General features: G+C 46.9%; 1 protein-coding gene across 9 annotated transcripts in view; it reads left to right on the forward strand.

The window, feature by feature from the left end:
- The window catches only part of NHSL2 (NHS like 2), a 233,413-nt gene that overhangs the window by 160,552 nt on the left and 46,687 nt on the right, over nucleotides 1–26,174 (forward strand). Inside the window, exon 1 of one of the 9 annotated variants that reach the window (XM_070503001.1) lies at nucleotides 235–793. The exons of 6 other annotated variants lie outside the window; for them this stretch is intronic. In XM_070503001.1, the coding sequence (XP_070359102.1) occupies nucleotides 751–793 (43 nt within the window). In that variant the 5' untranslated portion in view covers nucleotides 235–750. Of the gene's footprint in view, nucleotides 1–234; nucleotides 794–19,451; nucleotides 19,722–26,174 lie in introns of those variants that run through there. 2 more of the 9 variants (XM_070503002.1, XM_070503005.1) reach the window with 2 other exon arrangements.

Below are 26,174 nucleotides of genomic sequence, written 5' to 3' on the forward strand. Positions count from 1 at the left end.
CTGAGAGATCACCTCCATGTGCTGTAGGTGTGGTACTCTGCCAGAGTAGGCACTCACTAGGAGTTGGGAAAACTGAATTGAATTACATTCAGCCATAGTGCACAGACTTGTTCTAGGCCAAGAGAGAAAGTGTATGCTGTGCAAGAGAGACTTGCAAAAAACAAGGCCTATCTCTCTGCACGTCTCTCATCTGGGAAGGAAGGGGCCCGCGCAGTGACAATAGACCAGGGGCGCTGACTCAGACAGCCAGTTCCTGCTCATTTCCCCTCACTGCAGGACAGCAGCTGAGCAGGAGGTCAGTCCTCTGTGGGGCTCTGAGTTGGGCCTTTGGCTGAGACTCTTACCTAGAGAAAGACAGAGCAACTCACAGACAGCTCCCCTCACTGGTCCACTGTGACGAGACTGACTGGACCAGCGTGGCTGTGGGCAGGCAGTAGAGGCAGAGGGAAGTGGGAAGAGAGAGAGGAAACTCACTTTTCAAATCCTGTGTCGGTTCCTCTGAGCTGGGCAGCCCAGGAACAGCTTCACAGGCGACGGAGCATATGACCGATGGGGCCAAACTGACCCAGCCAGAGTGCTGGGGAACACGGTTCGGGAAGAGGCCCTGGGCGCCCACTGAGGAGCCTGGGGACGGGGTTCTGAACAGTGTGGAGCTCCTCGGCTCCCTGCCCCCAGTGTGGGCCCACCACACGCTTCTCCCTTGCATGAGGATTTGCTGGATGTGGAGTCTTGGCCATCCACACGGCTAGGATGGAACGAGCCGACTCTGTCACCCTCTTCTGGAGCCGGGGAGGTGAGTCATTGGGGGCTGGGGTGGGGTGCTCGCAAGCACAGCAGAGGGAAGAAGGGAAGGAATTGTGGCTCCTTGAGGAGTAGGGGCTTCCTACGCTCAGAGCTATCCTGAGGCAGCCTGGGCTATCTTGGGGGAAAGCAGCTTCCCTTAGTACTAGAGGTATGCAAGGAGAGGCAGGATGGCCACTGGGCAGGGGTGCTATGAAAGGAATTCAAAATTGGGTGGCTCTGGAGGCGGAGAGGGTGGATGTGATCACATCCCAACCCTGATAATCTGGGATTCTAAAGGAATAATAAAAGTGACTGAGGAATTGTATGTGTGTAAGAAATACTGTGTCTCTTATTTTCTATAAATCGACTTAACATGCGTTCTGAAGCCTTGTCCCTCAGAGGGTGGAAAATCCTGTCACAGTTGATCTCTGGGCTTTACCCACCTCCTGGACTTCTGCTAAAATGCTGTTTGTTTGTTTGTGGGGTTTTTTGCAATACCAAAGCGTGGGGGCAGGGAGGGGCAGAAAAGGGGTGTCTCTCAGTGGTCATCTGTCCGCACAGGTTGCTACCAAGGAACCAAGTGCTTTCTAATCACAGTTCAAGCCAGACCTCCTGGGAGTAGGGTGGAATCAAGTTCAGGGTCCTGAGCAACACCAGACCCCTTTCTGGCTTGTGTGAAGAGGATGAGCCGGGATGGGGGAGGTGGCACTGCAGTTGCCTGCCCTTGGATATGTACTGGAAGCTACAGTTTGGGCTGCAGAGGGAGCTGGCAAGACAGACTGTGAGTCCATGTTGTGTGTCTGGGGTTCTAGTTGGTCCTTTGTGTCAGGAGTATGTTCAAAAGGGTTTTATGAACTACAGGAGTTTGAAAGCAGAGTGATGGGCCTGAGAACTAAATATTGTGAGGACCATGTGCTATTTGGCATGGAGGAGAATCAGAGGAAAGTGGTCTTTGGTCTTCAGGTATTTGAGGGGCTGTGAGAGGATGAAGGGGCCTGAGAGGGGCTCAGGCAGCAGAGCTGGGGCCTGTGAACAAGGAAGAACTTTCTAACAGACTCTCCATGGGCTGCCCTGAAAAAGAGTGAGGGATCTGGGTGTCTTCCCTTGAGAAGACAAGGGCAGGTGGGAGCTGGTCTTCCTCTTCTGAGGAGAGCAGGAGAGAAGGAGGGAGGCACCGCCTTGACCTGGGTTGGAGACCCAGCCCTACCCTGCAGTCGGCTCCCCCTCCCACCTCCACAGCTACCCGCTGGTCTGGCACCTCCATCTCTCTCCCTCCTACCGGGCTCCCTGCTTCCACTCTTGGCCCTCTCCAGTCCATTTACCATTCTGCAGCCAGAGCACAACTTTATAAAACAGACCCAGCTGCTCAAGTTCCTCCAAAGGCCGCCCACCCCCACTGGTGAAAGTCCAGATTTATTTCTCTTCTCTATTGCCTCCTTTCTACTCTCTAAAAACAGAGCAGAGATAAGATCATTTCTCACTCTAACACAGCTCTGACATTTCATAAATCTATGTCCTAGACAACTGGAAAGGGCTATATTTAACCTTCCGCCTTGTAGCTTTTAATGGAGGGACTTGCTTCAGGCACTGCCTTCTAAGTCCACAGGAGACCAGAGCCTTTTCTTTGTTCTCTGGAGGCCAGAGTCCCCTCTCTCTTTAGCCGGAGGGCGCCGGCCGCTTTGGTCATCCATCTGCCCCAGAGCACCTGCCCTCCTCTCTGTTTCTAGGTAAAGGAGGTCCCTGGCCCAACCCCTGGAGTGTGCCCCCTCAGCTTTCTTATCCACAAATACTTGAAAGACTCCTTTTGAACACCGTAGCTGGATAAGTGGGACAGCAGGTGAACACAAGAATAGGACAGAGGACGGGCCGGGAAGTGTGGGCTGGGCTAGGAGAGTCTAGGCTGGGGGATGGAGCCAGGAGAAAAGAAAATGTATTGTCAGGGGTCTGGTTGTGTCTGTGGAAGCGGGAGAGGAATTACTGATAAGTAATGTGCCAGGCCCTGTACTCGAAGCTTTGCATATATTGCCTCGTGTGACCCTCACAACAATCCCAGCAGGTAGGTATGGTTATTACCCACATCCTACTTCAGTGAGGAGACTGGGGCTCAGAGCACTTCACTGACTTACCCAAAGTCATCCACAGCTAGAAAGTGACAGAACCAGGATTGAGCCCAGGCCTGTCAAACTCCAAGGCCTGGTTGCTTTGCACAGTCCCAGGATGCCCCTGGCTGAGTTGGCACTCCCCTTGGGGGCAGTTCTGATGTGCTGGTCTCCTTCATTTCCTTGGGTGTCTTTTGCAAACACTTGAACCCCTTGCAGGATCTTTCCATGCTGCCCACCGCCCAGACCCCATGCCCACCTCAACCTTTGCCCCTAGCTGTGGAGCCCAGCCCAGTAGGCGGGGTTTTTGATGGTGCGCCTGTGTTCTCAGGCTTCGTGGACTGACTTCTCCCCACCTCTGCTTCCACATTCTGTTCTCTTCTGCCTTGCAGATAGCAGCCCCTGGGACCAGCAGCCTCAAACAATAGGCTATACTGTTCTTTTGTCTATGTCTGTCCCCTCAAGTGCTGACGCTAATACTCTTTATGGCCTTGGACAAATCATGTCCCTCCTCTGAGCCCAGTTTCCGCAGCTGCAAAGTGGGAAGGTAGCGTACTCTGTAAGGGCCCTCCCGGTTTGGGTACCCAGCGTCCTGCCCCTCTCCCCGGCCCCACCCTTGCTGCTTTCTCTCCCACAATGTGGGGAATGAGGGTCACCACAGGCACTGGCTTGGAAACCTTCACTGAGTGAGCAAAGGGGCAGCTACATTGAAGGGACTGCCCCAGAGCCAATGGACAGAGCAATAGAGTGGTAATAAGAACCACATTTGTAGGGCACTTTATTGTTTACCAACTACTTTCACAGTCAGCGGAGTGGCGGGGAGGGGAACTCCAAGGTGATCTTAATGGTACATAGTACAGCTTTAAAGAATGTTGAATTACATGGTGAGAAAATGATTCCCTCTTCCTTCTCTTTCCAGCTTTCCGATTATATCAAGGAGAAAGTCTCAGTGTGGTGCTATTCTTCAACCTCTGTAATGCTCGCTAATCTCCTTTTGGAACAGAGCTAGAGCAGGCCTCAGGCTCAAAGACATGGACAGGCAAAGATATCTACATAGAATTTAATCACTCTGTTCTGTTTCCATTGTGTTTATTTTTACAGTTACTTTCTATTTATGGCAAGTGATACTTTTTTTGTTTTGGTTTTTGGTTGCCATATAAAATTTATTTTAATATAAGTTTAAGCAAAAGAAAATTTCATTTTGAGAAAAAAGATGAAGTAAATAGTAAATGGAACCCAGATACGGCAAAACTCATCGAAGTGGTACCTAAATGGCTGAAGCTTGGGCAACAGTGGAACATGGCATTCATTCAGTACCAAGTTTCTCAGCGCGGCCTGTAAGGCCCTGCATGGTCTGCCCCTACTAGTGTCCTAGACTTCATTGCTCTTTGCTCCCCTCCCTTCCGCACCCTACGCTCTTTCATGGCTGCCAGCCTTTGAGTATGCTGTACTCTCTCTCTGGAATGTTTCTCCCACATCCCTTGTCCACCCATCAAACCCTAACTCATCCTTCAAGACTCAGTTTCAATGGTACCTCTTCTAGGGAACTTTCCTTCATCCAGGCACTAGGTTCATTTATTTCTCTGTGACAGTGTCTCCCCTGACTGTAATTATTTGCTTATAGGCAGATATCTTCCACCATGTTGGTTCCAAATGCATTTTAAAGGAAAAATTTAGAGAGAGAGAGAGAGAGGAATAAAAATGGAACTGTGAGTGAGGCTTGCGCACAGTGACTGGGCCCTGGGGACTGTCGCAACTCCCAGGATCACTTGGAATTGAGGCTTCCCAGATGCCGAGCCAGGGCCTGCACAGCCCACAAAGCCAGCCTGAGGACTGCCACTGGGGGGCTGTTGCAGGTTGCATGTAGCAAGTTTATTGGGGTGCCTTTGGGATCAACGCCTGGGATCTGGAGGAAGGAGGTAGGATTGGTTCAACAGAGAGGTTGGGCTGTAACACTGTCCTGATAACAGCCTCAGTGGACCTGTTGAGGAGCTCTTGAACTGGGTTGGTCCTTCAGAGTTGTTCTGAGTCATGGTGAGGGGGCCAGGCATTGATACCACCCCACATCGACCAGTCATTAGCTGCAGACTACCCCCATGTAGGGAGGGAGCATGGCCTTGGACGAGGCAGCACTCATCTAAGGAGCAGCTGGGCAATCTCCACAGAGGATTGTCAGCCAGCGGCACTCAGGCCTGGGAGAACCTGGGGGGGCATCACTGTGTTCACCAGAGGGGCCTCATTAGGGAGAAGAGAACAGTGGTTTGGACAGCAGAGTGTGGCTGTCAAGAGTCAGTGGCTGGAAGAGCCTAGTAAATGTTTGTTGAAAGAATGAATGGCTGAGAGTGATATTCTAGGCACTGTGCTTAGAGGCAAGGAGGATATAGAGGTAAACAAGTCGCAGGGAACTTCTGGTATAATTGGGGTGACAGCTATGTAGAGAGACTGTTCTAGACAATGTGGTAAGTGCTACAATGTGTATCAAAGACCATGCTTCCACAGCACTTTGTTCTTGCTTCTCTTGGAGGCCTTTTCATGGGACTCTTCCAACAACCCTCCAAAGCATGAATTATTGTTTTCTCTCTACACATGCAAAAACTGACATCCGGGGATTTGCTTTAGACCTCATTGCCTGTCAGATCCCCCAAGCCAGGCTGGCCCCTGGCACAATCAGCCTTCACAGCCCGGGCCCTCTCCCCTACACCACTCAGCCCCTCTCAAAGCTACGAAAAGTCCTTTACAGTTTGCAAAGTGCCTATCACATATATTACATGTGATATTACATATATTTCATCTTGTCACAGCCCTATGAGGGAGCAAAATAAGGATGTCAGAAGAAAGTAGGTTTTAACTTTTATTTTCTTAACCTACCTAGTATGCTTTCAGAAGTAAATATATTCTGATCATATTTATAACAGTGACATCCTCTTTTATTCTGGTTTTCTTTTTCCTATACATTCTTAACCACCTGTGAAATTCTTCCATTACACTCATCTGTTCCTCCATATCTCGTCTCAAAAGTGAGAAAATTGCGATCAAAATCCAGTTAGTTCCCTTTGAGCTGTGAGGGGAAAATGTGGGGGTTTTTTTTTCTAATTTTAGACTTACTCAAAAAGGCAAAATTTTCTTGGTTTGAAACATTAAAAATGTATGAAACCAAGAATACCTCTGATTTTATGCGACTAATACTCTAGGAGAGATGTTTGTGTGTGTGGGGGGGGGGTCCGTTGTATAGTCTAAATAAAAGGCCACTTGGAGGCAACTAAAAATCTCCTTTTTGGGGCCGGCCCGGTGGCACAGCAGTTAAGTGTGCACGTTCCACTTCGGCGGCCTGGGGTTTGCCGGTTCGGATCCCCGGTGCGGACATGGCACCGCTTGGCAAGCCAATCTGTGGTAGGCGTCCCACGTACAAAGTAGAGGAAGATGGGCATGGATGTTAGCTCAGGGCCAGTCTTCCTCAGCAAAAAGGTGGATTGGCAGCAGATGTTAGCTCAGGGCTAATCTTCCTCAAAAAAAAATAAATAAATAAAAATGAAAATCTCCTTTGAGGAGCTAGGTCTCCAGCAGGGCACACCTCCCCACCACCCTTAGGCTGTGCCCTCTTACCACCTTTGTGTTCACCCTTCTCCTCAAACTCCAGGCTGAGTCTCGTTCTTCTCTTCATTCCCTGCCTTACAGATTTCTCAGAGCCTCCTTTCCTGCTAAATGTCAATGAAAGCAGATTTTGAGGTTGTACAAAAAGAATTCTAGCATCTCTCCCAAGGGGTTCCATTGTGGTCTGTCTGGTCCCAGAGTTCACCTAAAGCAAAGCTTTTCTCTGGAATTTTCCTAGCAGAAGCTATCACACCATAGAGAACCAACAGCTGCTCTATGTTCCAGAGGAGAAAAGTCTCCATGTGTTCCCGCCTAAAATAAAGATGCACAGGCTCAATGTCCAGGCCTGGCTCTCATGTGCCTTCATTTGCCCTCATTATCACAGGACCGTAATTAAAATTTCCTCTCTCTTTATAACTACTGAAATACCAAGCTGCCCTCATGGATTAAGCAAGGGAGCCCTCATTTCTACTCATTTCCTTGACTTCCTTGTAGTGCGCTTGCAATAGGTAATGGGGGCCAAACTGGGGTGCAGGAGTCAACTTTATGCTTGAAGGTTAGCAAGGTAAATAAATCACCCTTATTAAAGTATAATTTTCAAAGAGTTAAAAACCTGCCTCTCTTTGAAATATATTGTGATCACGTGTCAAAGATTTAACTCATTAATGAGGGAATCACCATTGTGGAAAAGCTGGTTTTAAAAAAGATATGAGAGTTTGGTAGTTTCCTCAAAAGGTTAAACATAGAATTACCATAGGACCTAGCAATTCCACTTCTAGATATATACCCAAAGGATTGCAAATGGAGACTTGAACAGATGCCTGTACATGAACGTTCACAGCAGCATTATTCACAACAGCCAACAGGTTGAAACAACCCAAATGTCCATTGATGGATGAATGAACAAACAAAATATGGTGTATCTGTGCAATGGAATATTATTCAGCCATGAAAGAGAATAAAGTTCTAATCCATCTACAATATGGATGAGCCTTGAAGACATGATGTTAAGTGAAAGAAGCCAGACACAAAAGAACAAATATGTATGATCCCACTTATATGAAATATCTAGAATAGGCAAATTCACAGAGACAGAAAATAGACTGGAAGTTACCAGGGTCTAAGAGGAGAGGGGAGTGGGAAGTTACTGCTTAATGTTCCTGTTTGGGGTGATGACAAATTTTGGAAATGGATACTGGTTATGGTTGTACAACATTGTGAATATAATTAATTCACAATGTGAATATAATTAATGCCAATGAATTGTACACTTAAAATTATTAATATAGCAAATTTTATGTTTTATATATTTTTCCACAATTAAAAAATAGTAAAAAAAAAAAAGATATGAGAGACCAAAAGATATGATAGACCTCAAAAGAATGCTGGAATAAGATCAAAAACTTGGATAAAAAACTGGGTAGTTCTACAGGATAATAAAACTGTAACCTTTGGGACTATCTTTCCTATGGGCCAGAAATAATTTTCATTTCTACCAGACAAAAATCATTTGCAACTTAACAATCTTCTACAAGTTAACTTTTAACTTTTTGGAGTGGGCTGTAATCAGTAGTGAAAAGTCAAGCAGCCACATGGATGGTGCTGTCATATGTTCTTGAAAGGGCACTCAGTAATCTTCTTTGCTTTGTTGAGATTTTAGATAATTTTCCTAACACCTTAAATAATACATAACAAACCACAACTTCCATATGGGTCTCCATGAAAGAACCTTACCTTTAGCTTCAAGGCCTGACTCTCATGTGGCGTTAACATCTTGGTGGCATCTTCCGTATGGCACCCAGCAAGTGTAGTCCTGGGCTACTTGTTAGGCCCACGTCAGACCATACTGCACACCACCACCAGACTAATCTTTCAAAGCACCGCTTTCATTGTGTTCCTCACACACACACAACTGAAATGACTCCTGATCTAGCCCACACTTCCAAGACTGGCTCACAGAAGCCTCTGGAATCTAGCCTGGCTATAGATTTGGAAAGGAGCTTTCAAATCTCATTGTCCTCAGTCCCAGCCAGGTTGGTCTCCCAACTCCTTGCTGTGTTTCAGACCTTTGCTCAGGCAGACTCCCACTTGATGTCCCCAGCCTATTTCTTATCCTAACGAGCCAATGGCAATGTTTCCCAAATTTCCGTTATCCACGTACCACTGTCACAAATTTTGTTGCTATCTGTACTATTTTCTAATTTTTAAAAATTCTACTCCCTTTTAAAAGTGTTTACTTGCCCAAAGCTGCAGGTTTTATATGCTATTTAAAGAAAAAAGTTCATCTGTGTACCACCTCAAATCACGTTTATTTCACACTTGATTGTGTTCTAATTGTTTGGTGTATTTGACCTCACTTGAAGATGGTAAGCTCCTTGAGGACGGGTACTATGGCTTTTGTGTTCCTCCAGCATGCAGCGTTGACCTAAGCACTTGTCAGGTCTAGACTACGTACCCTTTGGTGGACTGAGTGTCCTGTCCTCTTTGGTAAGCTTCTCATCAGAACACTGATGGCTTTCCTTTTGTCCCTTTAGTGTGCACAGAAACATTGAAGATGTGCTCTCTGTCCTCCAGGGACTTACATTCTGGCTAGGGGGACAAAATCAGGTGTTCTTGGTTAGTCAGGCAGACCTACCTTCCTCTTGGGCACTTTCTGCTTATGTTACCTTAAGCAAGAAGCCTGATACAAGAAAGTGATATCCATATTTTAGTTAAATGATTCCATGAAAGTTAAATAAAAATACAAGATGATCAAATAAAGAATGTCATAAGGCAGTTTCCTAAGCCCCAAATGAGTTCCTTAGTACTCACTAATGCACAGAAGGATTCCAGAAGGCGTGCTTGAGATGGATCATGAAGCATGAACGGAAGTTCAATAAAAGGTGGGAAGGGGTGTCATATCTAGGTGTAGAGCATGAGGGAAGCAAATCAAATAAAGGAAGAAAGATGGACACCTGCCTGGGGCTGGTGAAGAAGCCAATTGGGCTGCACAGAGGAAAGTGTGAAGGGACAGTGGGAGAAGCATCTAGGTGAGCCTGGACTGTGGAGGCCTCTGGGGCCAAGCTGAGGCCCTGGACCTTCCTGCTGCAAGAAGTCACCAGGGGCTCTTGAATGGGGGAGTGTGTGAGGAAACCAAGCTTTAGAATGCAGATTCCTCTGAGCTCAGGCTTCTTGTTCTCCTCATAATTTATTTATCATTTATATGTTTTATTACAAAATAAAATATAGGTTCATTATGCAAAAAAAATTAGAAGTAAATCAACAAGTATTTAGAGTAAAAAATGAAAGTCCACCTTTAACTCTCCCCTCCGCTAGCCAATTTCAATCTCTTTCAAAGACCACACCTGTTATCAGTATTCTGTGACTCATTCCAGATCTTTTCCTATGAATATGCCTACTTATGTGTGTGTCTGTGTATACATATCTTTTTACATACATGGGAGTCTATTATACATTTTGTACAGAGCCTTGATTTTTTTAAACTTAATATATCTATGGACATCTTTCTATGGCAGAATCTCTCTTCTTTTTAATGGCCGTATAGCATTTCTTAGTAAGAATATATCACTATTTATTTAATTAATCCCCTACCGATGAAGACTTAGGCAATTAATTTTGCTTTTTCTTTTTGCTTTTATGTACTTAAAGTAATATATGCATGTGGCAAAAGCAATTCAACAGTATAGAGGAGTATTTAGTGAAAAAAGTAATTCTCCTGCCTACTGCTAATGCCCCACCCCCGCCTTAACAGCTCCCCTCTCGAGAGACAACCACGGATACCAGTTTCTCGTATGTCCTTCTTGAAATGGTCTATGCATATGCAAGTGTGTGTGTATGTGGAGAGGGAGGGAGGTGGCAGAGAAAAAGAGAACTTTCCATATCAGTACATATTTTAGCTACATGGTTCTTCTTAGTGGCTGCACAGTATTCTATTGTGTGGCCGAACCACAACTTACCTAACCTATCTTCTATTGAGGGGGTCACTGGCAGTATTTTGCCATTACACATAGTACTACAATATATATCTTTGTTCATGTATCTTCATATGCACTTTACTGTAAGTTTCTAGAAGTGGCATTGTTGGGTACAAAGGAATGTGCATTTAAATTTTTGACAGTTAATGCCAAATAGCCCTCCAAAGAAGTTGTTTCAGTTGACCCTCCCACTAGTTCCAGTTCACTCTCCCACTCACGTGTGAGAGTGCCTATTCCTCCATCCCCTCTCTCCCCATCATGTCAGGTAATAAAACTTTTTCATTTGTGCTGGGGGAACAGGATGAACACCTGAGGTGGGGGGGGGGGGTGGGAGTGTGGTCAGGGAAGGCAGGGATTGCCCAATTGTTCCCCATGGGTATGGTTGAGGCTCTCGTAACAGCCTGATGGTGGATGTAACCCAGAACCATTGTTTCCCCAAGACCTTAGGTATCTAGTGGCACCCAGGGATTACCTATGATCCACAAACCCACATGGTTCAAGCCCTTGAGTGCCAAAAAAGATTCTTTCGATCTTGCCACCCTCATTCAGCTTCACGCAGAACCTCTTCAGGCCCTCTTTATGTATATCAGCAGCCAGGACTGGGAATCCTGGATGACATTCTGCTGAAGAGCGGGGCTTCCAGCAGAACATATTTTCACCCATTGTCCTCACATTCACACACACACACAGCAAGAGGACTGAATATAGTACTCAAGACCCAGATTCAGAAGCGCAAGCCTGAGCCTTATGAAGCGCAGCCCTTGTGTGGTCTGGGTTCCCAGAGACTGCAGGTTAGTTGACCTCTTTCAGGTTGCAAGAACAAGAGTGTGCTTCATTTATTTTGGGTGGCAGGGCGTGAGTGTAAGGATTCATGTGTAAGGGAAGGAAAGGAAGCCGTCTCCGGCAGCCACTACTCTTCACAACTGATACCTCGGGGGCACTGGACATGACAAGCAAAGTATCTGCCACTTCTACCACTCAACTTTTCTCTATCACAGCCTCTCCTGCTGCTCCCCACGGCCTTGCTTTGCCCGCTCCCCGTGGCTTCTGCTTAGTGCTGTCTCCCTAGGCATCTCCTGGCTTCTGGGCCACCCCACTGCATGCGCTCCTCTGTATGTGTGTATCACATTACATTCCCCAGGAAAGGACTCTCACTGGGTTAGTTGATCACTCTACAGTCTGGAACATCCCTGTCAGTCTGGGTCCTCATTGCAAAACACTCATAGGCCAGTGGGCACCCTCAGACCCCGCCGGAAGATGGCTACCCTTGACTCAAGCACAGGCCCCCTAGTTCATTCAGTTGTGACCAAAAGAACAGGGCCAGGCAGAGAGTAGCCACTCAACAAAATATTTATTGGATGAGTAAATAGTAATCCAGAATCAAGCAACCACTTCTGTCCACTTGGTTCGGAAGGGAACTATGGATGAGACAGGTACACAGAGCATTGTAGGAGTCTGCTCTAATACAAGAGGCTGAAGGCCAAATTTAGCAAGTTTATTACCTGGGTTTCTGATAGACTTCTGCCTCCAGATGTAGAGGTGCAGCATGTTATGTGGAGAAGAATTCAGGCTTTGTTACTAGACAAACCTGAGTTCAAATCCTGACTCATTAACTGTGCAGCTTTGGGCAGGTTCCTTAACCTCGCCATGTCCTTACCAATAAAATGGACCTTATAATATCTACCTTGTACTGTTGTTGGGAAAACTAGTCTAGACAAAGAATGCAAAATGCCCACTGCAGTACCTAGTACATAAAGGTGTTCAGGAGGTATTATCTATTGTGATTATTTAAGTCATTTTTAAAGTTAAACCTTCTGGCCTTGTCCATTAAGCTCCCAGTAAATGAGAGTGTGCTTGCATCTCTAGACATACAGTTGAGCTTCTCAGGTTAGACACCACCAGGCACCACCAACACTTCCTCTTATGATGTTCATTACCAAAGGAAAAAGCCTTTTCTTTCTGCTGGTCACTTAGCTTTGAGACAAGGCAAGCTATCTCATCAATTTGCTAACCTTCCTTTCAAATACTTATGAATTCTGTCTCCCTCTGATAGTTCCGCAACCTGAGTTCTAATTTATTCCCTGGGCCATGTCTCTATTTTTATTGGAATTGATTGCCAAGAAAGGCACCTTCCCTGAAAATGTGGGACTCTGGCCAGGTCCACATGTGGCAGTAGTGAGGGTTTATCTCCATCTTATACACAAGCAGTTACAAGTCACCTCCTGGGTATCTGGCCCTGTGCTCTGAACAAGGTTATTTCTTCAGTCCAGGAGTCAAGGCAGTAGGTGAGAAAGGGCCTGCTTAACACTGCTTTCTTCCAAAGTCCAAGGTATTCTCTAGGGTAGGTGTCCCACAGGTTATTCATCTGCCTCACTCTCCGTTGAGGGATGTCGAGAATGTTTCCAGTTTCACTCTATTACTAACAGTGAGGCAATGAGTATTCTTATACATATATCTATGTGTCCATTTATGACTATCCCCCTAGTATAGCTTTATGAAAATGCAGTTGCTGGATCAAATAGTGTATGAATAGTTGCTTTGTATAAATACCAGAATATTGCCCTCAAAAAAGGCTTAAAAATATACACTTCCACCCTTTACCTCAATTATTGCCCTCCAAAGTATATATCCTATAGAAACTCTCATACAGGTGAACAATGGCACATATACCATGAATGCTCATGACAGCATTGTTTATAAGAGCAAAAACGTTGAGAAACAACAGGAGACTAGATAAATAAAATCGTTGTAGATTCAAACAATGGAATACTACATAGCATGAAAATGTCTAAACCAGAGCTACCTGTATCAACACAAATATTTCTCAAAACCTAACATTAGGCGAAGAAAGCAAATTGCAGAAGGATACATACAGTTCAATGCAATTTGTACAAAGTTTAAGAAAATGCAAAACAATACTGTATATTGTATATTGTTTACGAGCATATGCGTAGTACTTTTAAAACCATGCATGTGAATCATAGACACTCAATTCCGGAGAACGGCTCCCTCTGTGAAAGGAGAATGTGACTGGGGAGGTACGTAAGGCGTTTCAACTGAATGTGTAATATTTTGTTTCTTTAAGAAAAAGGTTCTGGGGCAAATATGGGGAAATGTGTTTGTTCCTAGTACTTTTCGGTATGCCTGAAATAGTTCATCATCTAAAAGAAAGAGGAAAAGAAAAGTAGAGCAGAGATCCCTGCTGCTCCTCTTTGCAGATGAGCAAACTCAGGCTCAGACAGGTCCACAGCCCCTCCGGAGCCCACCCTTTTGTCCAGGGGCACCCAGTCCGTCAGAGAGACCGATAACCTCCGCAGGAAGAGCCTTCACACTCTGATTGATTCACTGAGAACCCCCTTCTCTCCCAGACTCCAGTATAAATCCTTGGAATGAATTGCTTGGGTAACATTATGATTCTTGGCTTCTAGGCCCAGGAGCATGACCACTGAATTTTTGCTACTGTCACCATAATGCTGGAGCCTGCCTGCCCATCTAGGGGTTCTGGATATACTCAAACCAAGTGTGATAATTGTCTGGGGCCAATGTTAGATCCAATCCTGATTTAGGAACAGTTTTTCCATGAGCCCACCATTACGACGTGGGTACGGTGAAGCAATAGCATTGCAAAACTGTTTCTGGAACCAAAATTTTGCTACAGTGCTTCCTGCAAGCAGCATTGCCCTGATTAGGTGACACAATGGGACCGTCAAGCCTTATCGGCAGAACTTGGTCTAAAACAGAAACTAGGAGGGGTAGGAAGGGCTGTCCTCAGTGCTTGGCCCTGTTGCCAATGTCCCCGTTGCCATGGTCTCCAAGCACTTTTGCTTATTATTTCTTTCAACTGTTCATGGCAACCATCAGCAAGCAGGACCTAGAAGCTCTTTGAGGCAGATCAGGAAGAAAGTGGTTAACAGAAAAGATAAAAGAGGGTCGGGAAGTAATTCAACAAACAAAAAGAGTGGGTGGAAAGAATTTGGAGTATAGAAACATGAGGGCCAGAAAACAGGTTTTTTAAAGGAATCTTCTTGAGATGTGATGGACCGAGGTGGCTGGGTCAGAATTAGCTGAGAAGTGCCCATTATGTAGCTGCCTTGTGTTACAAGTACAGCAACTCTGTGTCCTGGATTTTCCAGAAAAGTCCCAGTTTCAAGTATTTGGTTCTTTGTCAGACCAAGAATCCTGATTTGAGATTCAGAAAATAAGGTCACTGTAGCTTCAGTAGCTCTCTAAGTTATCCAGGAAAGGCTGATTTAGAATTCTCTCTGCCGTTGCTGGTTGGCAGGGAATCCCCACAGGGCCTGCCCCTAGGCCGCAAAGGCCTGAGCAAAGAGACTCTTTATATAGCCAAGAAGCATCAAAGTGCCACTGGACTTCAAGCCCCTCCACATTCCTGTAGCTCTCCAAGGGGGTGTGACCAGAAAGACAGAGGTTTTGACCCCACAGACCTGGGTTTCAATATGCTCTGCATTAACTCCATCAACTTGGGCAATGCTCTGAGCCTCAATTTCCTCATCTGTAAAATGGGAACAACAATACCTATGACATGGGGTTATTCTGAGCATCAAATGAGATGTTTACTTTTAAAGTTTGTACAGGGGCCGGCCCAGCGGCGCGGCGGTTAAGTGCGCACGTTCCGCTTTGGCGGCCCAGGGTTTGTCGGTTCAGATTCCAGGTGCGGACATGGCACCGCTTGGCAAGCCATGCTGTGGCAGGCGTCCCACATAGAAAGTAGAGGAAGATGGGCACGGATGTTAGCTCAGGGCCAGGCTTCCTCAGCAAAAAGAGGAGGATTGGCAGCAATTAGCTCAGGGCTATTAGCTCAGGGCTAATCTTCCTCAAAAAAAAAAAAAAAAAAAAGCTTGTACAAATGTTAGTTGTTAAAATTCATTCCTTCATTCAACAAATAAGTGTCCACTACATGACAGGCATACAGGGGTACAGGGGTGAACAAAATAGACAAGGTGCCTGCTAATATGGAGCTTCCAGCCCAGGGGGTCGGCAGACATCAGCCAAAGGATCACCCACCCAAGGACCACGCAGAAGAGAGACTGGATAGAGTTGCTCTCTTTAAAAGCTGAGTCTGGCTGCCGTGAAGAACCTGAGGGCAGGAGAGGGGGCTGGAGGCCACTTAGGAGGCTTCTGGCAGCAGTGGCAGCTTGGACTAGAGTGGTGGCAGTGCCAGTGAGAAATGATCGGATTTTGGATCTATTTTGGAGGTGGAAACAACCAAACGTGTTGATGGACTGATGTTTGGGAACAAGGAAGAGGCAAGGAGGTATCTTAGCTAACTGAATCCCCAGGACTTGGGCCACTGGAACCACGAAGACAGTCCCAAGGCTGCTGAGGGACACTGTGTGGAGGTTGCATTTCTCTTCTCTCTTCTGTAGAGCACTGCAATTCCATCCTTAAGTCTGAAAATCAGTTTGCTAGACTTGATCTTAAATAAACATTTAGTATTTAAAATGTTGCTTCTGTGTAGATAATAAAGCCAAATGTCTGACATTCGGGCTCTACGATGAATGCAGATTTCCCCTTAAACGTAAATCCTTTGCTTCCAAATTTTGGGTGGGATGTTACTTTTAAAACAACATAGTTTCCATTAACTTAGGATGCTGAGAAAACTCTTCAGTCTAGATTACCTACTCAGGGACCAGCGTATGTGCTTCAAGTTGGAGTCCTTTCAAACCTTTGGCTCAGTATTTTTTGTTCCAAGAGGCTAGAAGAGAAGAGGGCCTGAAAGGGGAGGGGGAGACGGGAAGGGCCAAAGACAAGGCTGAGTTTCATAACGATAGTTAACTACACTTTGTAGTTTTCAAAGGAATTTCACACCAATTATTCATGATCATATTTTGCAAATTCAGGACTAGAGCCATGTCCTGACCCCCAGTCCAGTGTTTGTGCTGCCTTACTACACTGCCAGGTCCTTCACTTTTTTTTTGGGGGGGGGGGGGAGGCGGGGTAGGTCTCTCCATGAAGAACAAAAAAGTTCCAATAGACATTCAAGGCCCTTCTTTAATGAAGCAATTTATTCTATTTGCATTGAGAATGATTGTTAAAAGAAAATTTGGTATTTTCCCACACCACTTGTCCCTACACCCATCAGCAGGGCTTTCATTTCTCAGCCCTTGCAGACCACCTTCAGAAGTTATTATCTGCTTGACGATTGGCTGAGGCCTCTTGTCTTTCTTCCTCTCTCAATTATACTTTAAGAACTGAGGTCCCCATCTGCCCTACAGCAAGTACATCTTTTGTTGTACCTGTTTCCCAGAAGCTGGAGAGCTTTTTCCCTTTCTCCAACCTCTATAGTTCTCTTTTCAAAACACTTGACCCTCTTAGTGATTTTTAACTGCACATGTCAAATTAAATTGGTTTCCCAAACTTGGACCTAGCCTCCCCTCCAAAGCCCACTGCTTTTACCCTGCCTCCACCCATCCCTGAACTAGGAAAGGAAAAAAAAAAATCACACACACGTTTTCCTAAGTTGTCATTTTTCTTTTTAAGCAGTCTTAACATGAATGTGGCAAAATTGCTAGGGAGAAATGGTACAGTGTATTTCCACTGGAAGGTTTTTCTCTCCACAGTGGGTTGGGCTGACGTGGCCATCTTAGATAATGGTGTCTGGAGTTGAGCATTAACCAGCATGGCGCCTTCCTCTTCCATGGGAAGACGGAGGAAGCAGGAGATGCCAAAGCCTCAGGTTCAACAAGGAGCCAACAGAAGTGGGATGGCTCCCCATTCACAGATCCTCATGGGTTTTGAAGGTGAGAGGAAAGAGAAGGTGAGGAAAGAAAAGGGTAGAAAAGGAGGGATGACAAAGTGGCAGGTGAGAGGGGTATTTGCAAGTAGAAATAAAGCTACGAAAAGGATAATAGAAACTGTGATGTTTTATTGAAAAATATTAATACTTTTATACTATTATATAAACTTACAGTATATTATATTCCAATATGGAAAATATAAATATATATAGTAGTTTTATTATTGTAAAAATATCACATTTGTTGTTAAAACTTCAAATAGGGGGCCCACCCAGTGGCGCAGCAGTTAAGTGCACACGTTCTGCTTCTCGGTGGCCCGGGGTTCGCCAGTTCGGATCCCGGGTGCGGATATGGCACCACTTGGCAAACCATGCAGTGGCAGGTGTCCCACATATAAAGTGGAAGAAGATGGGCATGGATGTTAGCTCAGGGCCAGTCTTCCTCGGCAAAAAGAGGAGGATTGGCAGCAGATATTAGCTCAGGGCTAATCTTCCTCAAAAAAAAAAAAAACTTCAAATAGTACTGAAGAGTTTGAAGTAAAAAGTACAGGCCAGAGTCCTTACCCTTCCCTCTCAAAGCCCTCCTCCTCTCCCTGCCCAGAGGTCGTTGATGATGACAGTTACTCGTGTCTCCTTGCAGATTGTTCTGGGCACAGGGAAACGTATGTATGCTTTCTGTATGCACAAATGAGATCATACTGTGCATGCTGGCCCACTCCTTGCCCTTTTTTTCTTAAACTTAACGATAACTCTGATGTTTTCCCATCTCTACTCATGGAGAGCTCCTTCATTCTTCTTAATGGCTGCATGGCATCCCATTGTGTGGATGCCCTGCAGTAGGTGAACCCCATCCCCTGCTGATGGACATTTAAGTAACATAAAAAGTCCAGCACAGCACCGTCCAATAGAAATAGAATTGAACCATACCTGCGAGCCACCTATGGAATTTTGAATTTTCTAGCAGTAGCCACATTTCCCCCTGTAGATTTGCAGTGCTGCCTTTGTTATACACCAAATGCCATATATATATATGAGCTTGTTTTGGACTGTTTTATTTCATTCACTAACTTGCCAATTTCTACACCAGTATCCCCCATTTCCAGTAGCCATATTAAAAAAGTAAAAATAAAGAGATGAAATTACTTTTTTTTTGGCTTAAACAACAAACATTTATTTCTTACATTTCTGGAGGTTAGGAAGTCCAAGATCAAGGCACCAGCAGATTCAGTGTCTGGTGAGAACTTCCAGGTTCATAGATACCCGTCTTCTCGCTGTGTACTCACATGGAAGAAGGGGCGAGAGAGCAAGCTGGGGTCTCTTTTATCAGGGCACTAATCCCATTCATGAGGGCTCCACCCTCATGACCTGATCACCTCCCAAAGACCCAGCTCGTAATACTGTCACATGGGGGGTTAGGATTTCAAGCTGTGAATTTTAGGGGGACACAAACATTTAGTCCATAACACTGCCTCACCCATGCCTCCCTCTGGTATAAATAAAAAAGAGTTATGTGAAGAAAAAGGATACAGGGACCGTTTCTTCTTTATAGACAATAAAATATTCAATAAAATTAAAAGCTACTTTCTAGAAAGTAAAAAAAAAAAGTGAAGCCAATGAGCATTTCTGGCCCCAAGATCATTGTCCATTCTGGAGAAGGTGATTGTTTTAAACCGTTATTTGTGATCCATAGGTAGGGTGACCACACAAGAGATGAAATTAACTTTAATAATATTTATTTAATCCAATACATCAAAAATATTATTTCAACATGAAATCAATATTAAAAATTACTAATGAGACATTTTACATTCTTTGTTTCATATTGACTCTTTAAAGTCTGGTGTGCATTTTACACTTACAGCACATTTCACTTCAGACTAGCCAATTTAAAGTGCTCAAGAGCCACGCGGCAATGGTGGCTACTGTATTGGACAGTGGAGGTCTAGCAGGCAGAGGTCCCAAATGTCACCTTAGCTGTGTGTCTCTGTGGTGGGCAGGAATGGACTAGAAGGGCAGAAGTTGAGGTCAAAAACCTCAACTTCACCACTCAGGACAACACCTGGGGTCTCTCGGGGTCTTGGTGCGTGGACCCCCATAAACTCACTGCATGCTGGCCTGGTGCAGGGCAGAACAGGCGACCCAAGTACAAAAGCCCTTCCTCTCTGTGGGCTCTAGCTCTGCTGGCCACAGAGATAAGGAAAGGGCCGTGAGTGCTCAGGAGGTGATTATCTGGGGGCCTGTCACAGGTTCCCCTTTTTTTGCCTCCAGAGGTGCCTCTGTTCACAGCTTCTCATTGTACTTCTCATTGTACCCAAGACCCAATGCCTCATTTCCTTTTTTCAAAAGCAGAGTGGTGTGGCAATGGGGCTCTGAGGAAAGCCCTGGCACTGGGGTCAGGGAGGGTGTGCTGGGAGGAACTCACACCGTGGCTTCCTCAACTGTGAGATCTTAACCCGGTGGCCTCAGAGCTGCTGTGGTCCCTGGCAGCAGTGGCGGCACAGCCTAGAGCCTGGAGTGGTGAGCATGGGCACGATTGCATACTGCAAGGGGATTTGCATCGGGGTTTGAGGTTGGGGGTTGGCACCTGGGTGGGTGCTGGCAGTGCAAGAAGAGGCAGGTAGCTGCAGAGCACTGGGGATGGGGAAGCCAGCTTTGGCCTGGCCTGAGCCAGGCTAGGTTTGGGAAGCATTTGGACTCCACAGCAGGCTTGAGGGCTCACCCCCCGAGTTGGCAGGAATCCGAGAAATGTGATTGTCCCCTGCAGGGCACCATGCTGTCCCTGGGCAAAGGCGGTGGCTCCATGCCCACTGCCTGACTGATTTCCAAACCAGCCCCACCCCAGCCTACCCTTCCCGTGCTGGCCAGCCACAAAAACCAAGCCCATGGCGGTGGGCTGGGCCAAGGGCTCCGAGTGGGCTCAGGTGCAGGAGAAAAGAATTGCTTCTGGTGGCAGCCTGGGAGGGAGCTCTTCTTCACGGGCCCTACCTCCCGGTTTCTCACTGCCTTGCGTAGGGGTGGAGCGCCAGCATTCCTCTTTCATTCCTACTGCTGCCTCCTCCAGCCCTGCGGCCTAGAAATGCTGGTGAGATCTGACTCCTGAAGCACCAGGCAAAACCCAGCTGCTTTCTGCCTGGTGGCATAAGCTGGAGCCTCCCAACAGGTAGAGCCTGGGCCAGAGGAAAAGGAGTAGAAAGACAGAACAGCTTCATATAAAATCCCACATGCACACGGCAGCCCCACCCTAGCTTCTACTGCTCCAGCCCCCTCCCCCAGCTGGCCAAAGGGTGGAAGCCCTGCTGATGAGACTCTTCCCTGAATGTTGTAGCTCAGCACCTAGTGCAGAGCCTGGCAATACGTGGGAGCTATCCAGTAGAGTTCTCACTGATGGTTGGGTGAGTAGATGGATGGATGCGTGGATGGGCGGATGGATGGATTAACATGCTCTGGATATTGTCTTTGTTGTACCACTTGCCCCCAAAGCCCTAGAATTAAAATTTGTCACATTATCGCTTTAGTGCCTTAAATACTCCAGGCACCTAGGCTCCCACTAATCTCCACTGACTAAGAAAAGGTTATGAGTACAACCAGCCCAGGGATCCCCGCGGATGGGCCGGGAGAATGGTCTCACAGCCTTGTCTCTCCTCACGTTATTGCTTTTAGGGTCTTCTGGGATGAAAAATCCTGCCTTGAGAATCAAGAACATAGGGGTTGTGTTCAAGTTTCAACCCTGCTGTTTCCTGTCCATGTAACCTTAGTCAAAAGTCATTTCACCTCTCCAAGATTTAGTACTCTGCTCTGTAAAATAGAGCTGAAAATAGCTATCTGGGATTGTAGTAAGGAGTAAATGAGAAAATCTATTGGGTTGAACCCTATGAAATTGCCCCCAAACAGTTGAAAACAAGCAATTTTGAATGGTTCAACCTAATATATAAAGTGCTTTATATGAAGCACTATAATGAGTAGCCCTAGAAAATATTCATTATTCTTAAGAGAGAGAATTTGAAAGTCAGAATATTATTTTTGCAATAAGTGCCTAATCCCTTTCATCAGAATACAGGTCAAACTAACAGAAGCAGCCAGTCCTCTGCCAATCACAGCTGCAGGCATTTCCTGGAGCAGTTTGGCCTGGGAAATGGGGACCAGGTATTTTTAGGAGACTAGACTGGTTCATGGAGAGCAGAGGAGGTGAGAAGCAGGATGACTCGTGGCAGCTCCTACCTGGAGATACTTTACCCACGAGAGCACCGTAGGAGTTGGCACCTTCTCCTGACCTGGGTGGGAGTGCTCACTTCCTAGCTCAAGTTGCAAGTCAGAAATGGCCTAGGACAGGCCTTCCTTCCCAGGGCAGAGCCACCAGGGTCCAGGCCACCAGGCACTTGGAGGAAACTGAAAGCAAGTACCTGCCAGCTTTTCTCTCCCTAGTGGCAGCTGTCAAGTCCAACTCCTCTTGACCCAGCAAAAACCTAGGCCTGACAAAGCTCTAATTTGGAGCCAATAGCCATGGTGGCCCCAGTGGAGGGACACTTTTCAACATCCTATGTATGTGCTACTCAATCCCAACCGTAGCTGTAAAGGTCACTGAGATTTCAGGCCAGAGGGGGATAGGAAGAGTCAAGAGAAATGCCTATTGACTGGCCATGCCTCAGACGCTGGCACTCCAGGTCAACAAGGACCTCTGGGGCACTAAGTAGACATTTATGGAGTGCCTACTCAGTGTTTCCCACCATGGGCACAATTGTCATTTTGGGTAGGATAATTCTTCATTGCACAGGACTGCTGCACACATTGCAGGACATTTAGCATCTGGCAGCCAGGTAAGGGTAGGGTGCACCCTGTAAGCCTGAGAAAAGATGAGTCCCAGCCGCCAAGGCTCAGGAGAAGGGCCCAGGCAGAGTGGTGGCCTCTCCACAGCTGCAAATGGCATCTTGAGGTGACATCTTCAACTAGATGTCCCAGAACTTTGTGTTGGCCATGAGCTACCCCATGAGCCTAGTGCCTAGGTAATCTTGGCTGGGCCAGCAGAGACTTGTAAGGTCACTCAGACAGGGCCTGGGATCTCAGGGGAGAAAAGCCAGGGCAGACATCCCCCAGGAGCTGCCAAAATGGGGTTTCTGCCCCTTGGCATTCCCCGAGCCCTGGCCAGCCTTCCCCAGAGAGTCCACATGGAGAGTGGGGCTGACTCAGCCCAGTGCCTGAGTGCCAGTTTCCCAGCATCAACCAGGATGGCAGTGGAATGCATGAAATTTGTTCAGAGAAGGGCAAATCTCCAACTTGAACGACAGTATAGACTCCCCATAGCAGAGAGCTGCTTGACCAGGAGTCCGTGTCCTTGGATGGGAAAAAAATGACAACTTTATCTTCACTAACCTCCAATTGAAATTTCACCTTTCCTTCCATTACGAGGGCAGGCAGCACACCGCAGTAGTATTAGCAATACCTGTGACTTTGTCTCCAATAGGAACCGCAGCGGTTTGTATATCTCATTTCTGTTGCTGCAGATATCTTGAAACATCATTACGCTCATGACTATTTCAAAAATATAGTAGTTCCTGGTCCTGCCAGTAGATCATGTTATTTACAATGAAACAAGTATTACTATATCACAAATTTTAAAACATACATATTAATAACTGTCTTTAAATATAATTGTCTTTCTTTGTAATCCTATGTATCTTATTTTATGCTTATAAAAACATTCCAAGAGGGGGTCCATAGGTGTCGTCAGACTCCCAAAGGAGTCGACGCTGTAAATATGTTAAGAACTCCTGGATGAGAGAGTTGGCAGGTGATCAGGCTGATGAGGTCACAGGGAAGGCCTGGAATGCAAGGAGAGACGGTGCTCTGCACACTTGTGCTCTGTAGGCACCGAGGGGATGCCAAAGGTTTCTCAGCAGGAGGCTGCCCAAGATGATGCTGAGGTTTCCAGCCTGGGGGTCCAGAGATGGTGGTAGCATTGATAGAAATAGAGAAGTCAGGAGGAGAGGCTGATTAGCGTTGTGGGAGAGAGTTCTGTTTTACACATATTAAATTTGAGCCTAAAGAAAAATGGACGTCCAGGTGAAGGTGTCCACCTGGTTCTGGGAAATGCAAGTGGGCAGACTGGGAGAGTGGCCATGGCAACAGGAAAGATTTTGGGGGTCATCCTTCGAGATGGTCATGGAAGCATTTGGAATAATTGCAGTCATCAAGGGAGAAAGGGCAGTGAGAGAAAAGAGGCCAAGGCAAGGGCCTGTCATAGGCTGGCTTCTCCAGGAGACAGATTCTGAAAGAGAGATTTGCATGCAGGTTTGTTGGGCACGGCCTTCTAGAACAGCACCTGTGAGAGATTAAGGGAAGCAGGATTGATTGAAGGCAGGAGTTGTACTGCAGTGTAGTCACTCCGGGACCTCAGCCGGTCCCACCGGGAGCTCTGAGCTGGGATGGTCCCTCACATGGTCCCAACTGAGGCCGGGCAGCTGGGCCTTTCTCACCGCACCACCCTGGTACCCCATCTATTGACTAGTCTCTGGATGCAGGCTGCCCCCAGGGAAGGGACATTACCTCAGAGAGGGACTCAACTGTGAGCCATCAGCCAACATCCCTGGCAGCTGGAGGAATGAGTGCCTTTGTCCTGAATGGGGAGTCGGGAAGCTCAAGGTCTGCTGTCCTAGCCCTGGAGAAAATGCAACTGGCTACCCGCCCTGCAGACCTCTGAGCAGGTCCCACCCTGCAGCCCATGCCACTTAATAGAAGTCCCGGCGACAGGGGGACAGGGCCTAAAAGGAATTTGAGTCCTTGATGCCTGCAACTCAGGGCCCTCAGTGTCCCCTGCAACCTCTCCCATTTGCAGCTAAGCTGGGTGGGATGGGATGAGGGGAGGTTGGAGAGAGCCGAGCCATTGCCATTCCTGCAGCTTGTTTTTAAGAGGTTACCAAACTAAGCACACCAACCAGTCAGGCTCTGTGGCCTCCACGTCCCTCCCGTCCTTCTGGGGCAACCCACACCTCAAAGAGGGATGTCACTACAATCAAGGTTAGAGCCCTGCTCACAAGGCCTGCGGGCTGCCCAGGAAACCATACTGTCGGAGGTGCCAAGTAAAAGGAGGCTGGGCTTCATTTTGAAAGAGAGACGTGTGAAAACTTGAACTTTTGATTTTGACTTCCATATCCTCATACCAAAAAAGCGAACCAAATAGCAATCGAACTGATCAGGAGGCATGAACTCTCCGCAAATTTTGAAATTTAGAGCAGCTGTGGGAAACTTGAATCCAGAAAAATTCATTCATTCATTCATTCATTCATTCATTCCACAAAAAAAATAACAGGTTCTGAGTTTGCAAAATGATAGGCTGAAAGACCAAGTGTGGCCTGAAGGCCAGTTTTGTTGTTGTTGTTCTAGACAATTTTTAAAAATAATTTGTTCGTTGCCAATTCGCTTTTTAAAAATTCATAAGATCTGACCACAAATGTATGCATCAGCTAAAACTGAGAAATGCTTCCCCCTTGTGGGTGGGCATGGAGCTCCCCAGTTCCCCTCAGGCCGCATTCAGCCTTTCTCCTTAGTCTGGGCCCTGTCATGTCAGCACTTGCGTTCATGAGTGCTAGACTCAGCCAAGCTGGCTGCTGGGCTATGATGGTGGATAGGGTTATGGCTCGGCTCACGAGGCCGTCTCCTCTGCCCTCCTCTGCTCACCACCTAGTGTTGAACCCACGAACCAAGACATTGCAGACTCATGTGCACCGACAGACAGACAAGACAGGGTCCTGTGGTGCCTTGGGGGAAGGAGTCACAAGTGTGGTCAAGAGAAGTTGGGAAAACTTTACAGAAATTCTAGGAGGATGGGGAGACTTCTACTGGGTGAAAAAGAGGGCGGGGGGGGGGGGAAGAAAGAGGCATGTCGGCACAAAGGAATAGTAAGTGCTGGAGAATGGTGCTTCTAAAGGAAGTGGCATGTGTGAAGGGGAGATGGGTGGAGGCCAGATTGGGGCGGCCTTGTCAGCCAGCCTGATGAACTGACATTTAATCCCCGAGGTTTTGAGGCAGCGGCGTGAGCTGTCTGCCTTGTGTGACTAGATGACTCTGGGGGCCCTGTAGATGGCAAGATCTGAGGCAGGAAGGGCAAGTAGGAAGTGCTTGCAGTTGTTTAGGTGAGAAGAAATGGGGCTTTGATTTGGGGAGGAAGGAACGAATTTGAGAAGGGTGTAGGAAGTCAGACTGACAGGTCCTGGTGATTCTTCAAAGTAGGAGAGAACAGCTGGACACCGTGGCACACTGGTGAGCTCTGTGACCCCAGCCACAGCAGTAGCTACCCTTTGTTCAGGGTTCTGGGACATTTGCAACACTTGCCGTCCATTAACGCACTTCAATCTCAAAGTCAACAACAGCCAACCTACTCTGTCCACAAGGCAACCAGCTCCTGGGAGCTCACTAGCTCCCCTGCTGACACCCTGGCATGGCATACCCATCCTGACCGCAGCCATAGGACAGCAAGGCTTCAGGTGGTACTCACTATGTGCTGGGCAAAGGGCTTTTCCCATGCAGTACTCACGGGACCGTCAAACTGCCCTGGGAAGTAGCTACTGCTCTTACACCTTTTTACAGATCAGGACATTGAGGCTCGTCAAGGTGACATGACTCTTCCAGTGTCACACAGCTAGTAAGTGACAGAGCAAGGATTTGACCCCATGTAGTCTGCTTCAGAGCCTCCATTCTGCTGCCCATGTGGGCCGGGAGAGTGGTCGCCAAGCACACAGACCTTGTGCAGAGCAGCACGAGCTGACTGCGCCAGCCTTGCAGCACAGGCGACCCCACACTACGCCAGGGAGCATCCAGACTGCTGAGCCTCCCAGCCCTTGGCTGGGCTTTCAGGTTCTGGGAACTTGGGGAGATGCAGGCATAGTGGGGAAGGGGTGAACACTGGGCCCAGGTGGCCAGCACTGCAGGCAATGAAGGAGAGCAGTCAGGTCTCCAATAGTTTTCTGTTGCGCCGGA

Source organism: Equus asinus, chromosome X, assembly GCF_041296235.1.
Source record: "Equus asinus isolate D_3611 breed Donkey chromosome X, EquAss-T2T_v2, whole genome shotgun sequence".
Classification (NCBI taxonomy): domain Eukaryota; kingdom Metazoa; phylum Chordata; class Mammalia; order Perissodactyla; family Equidae; genus Equus; species Equus asinus.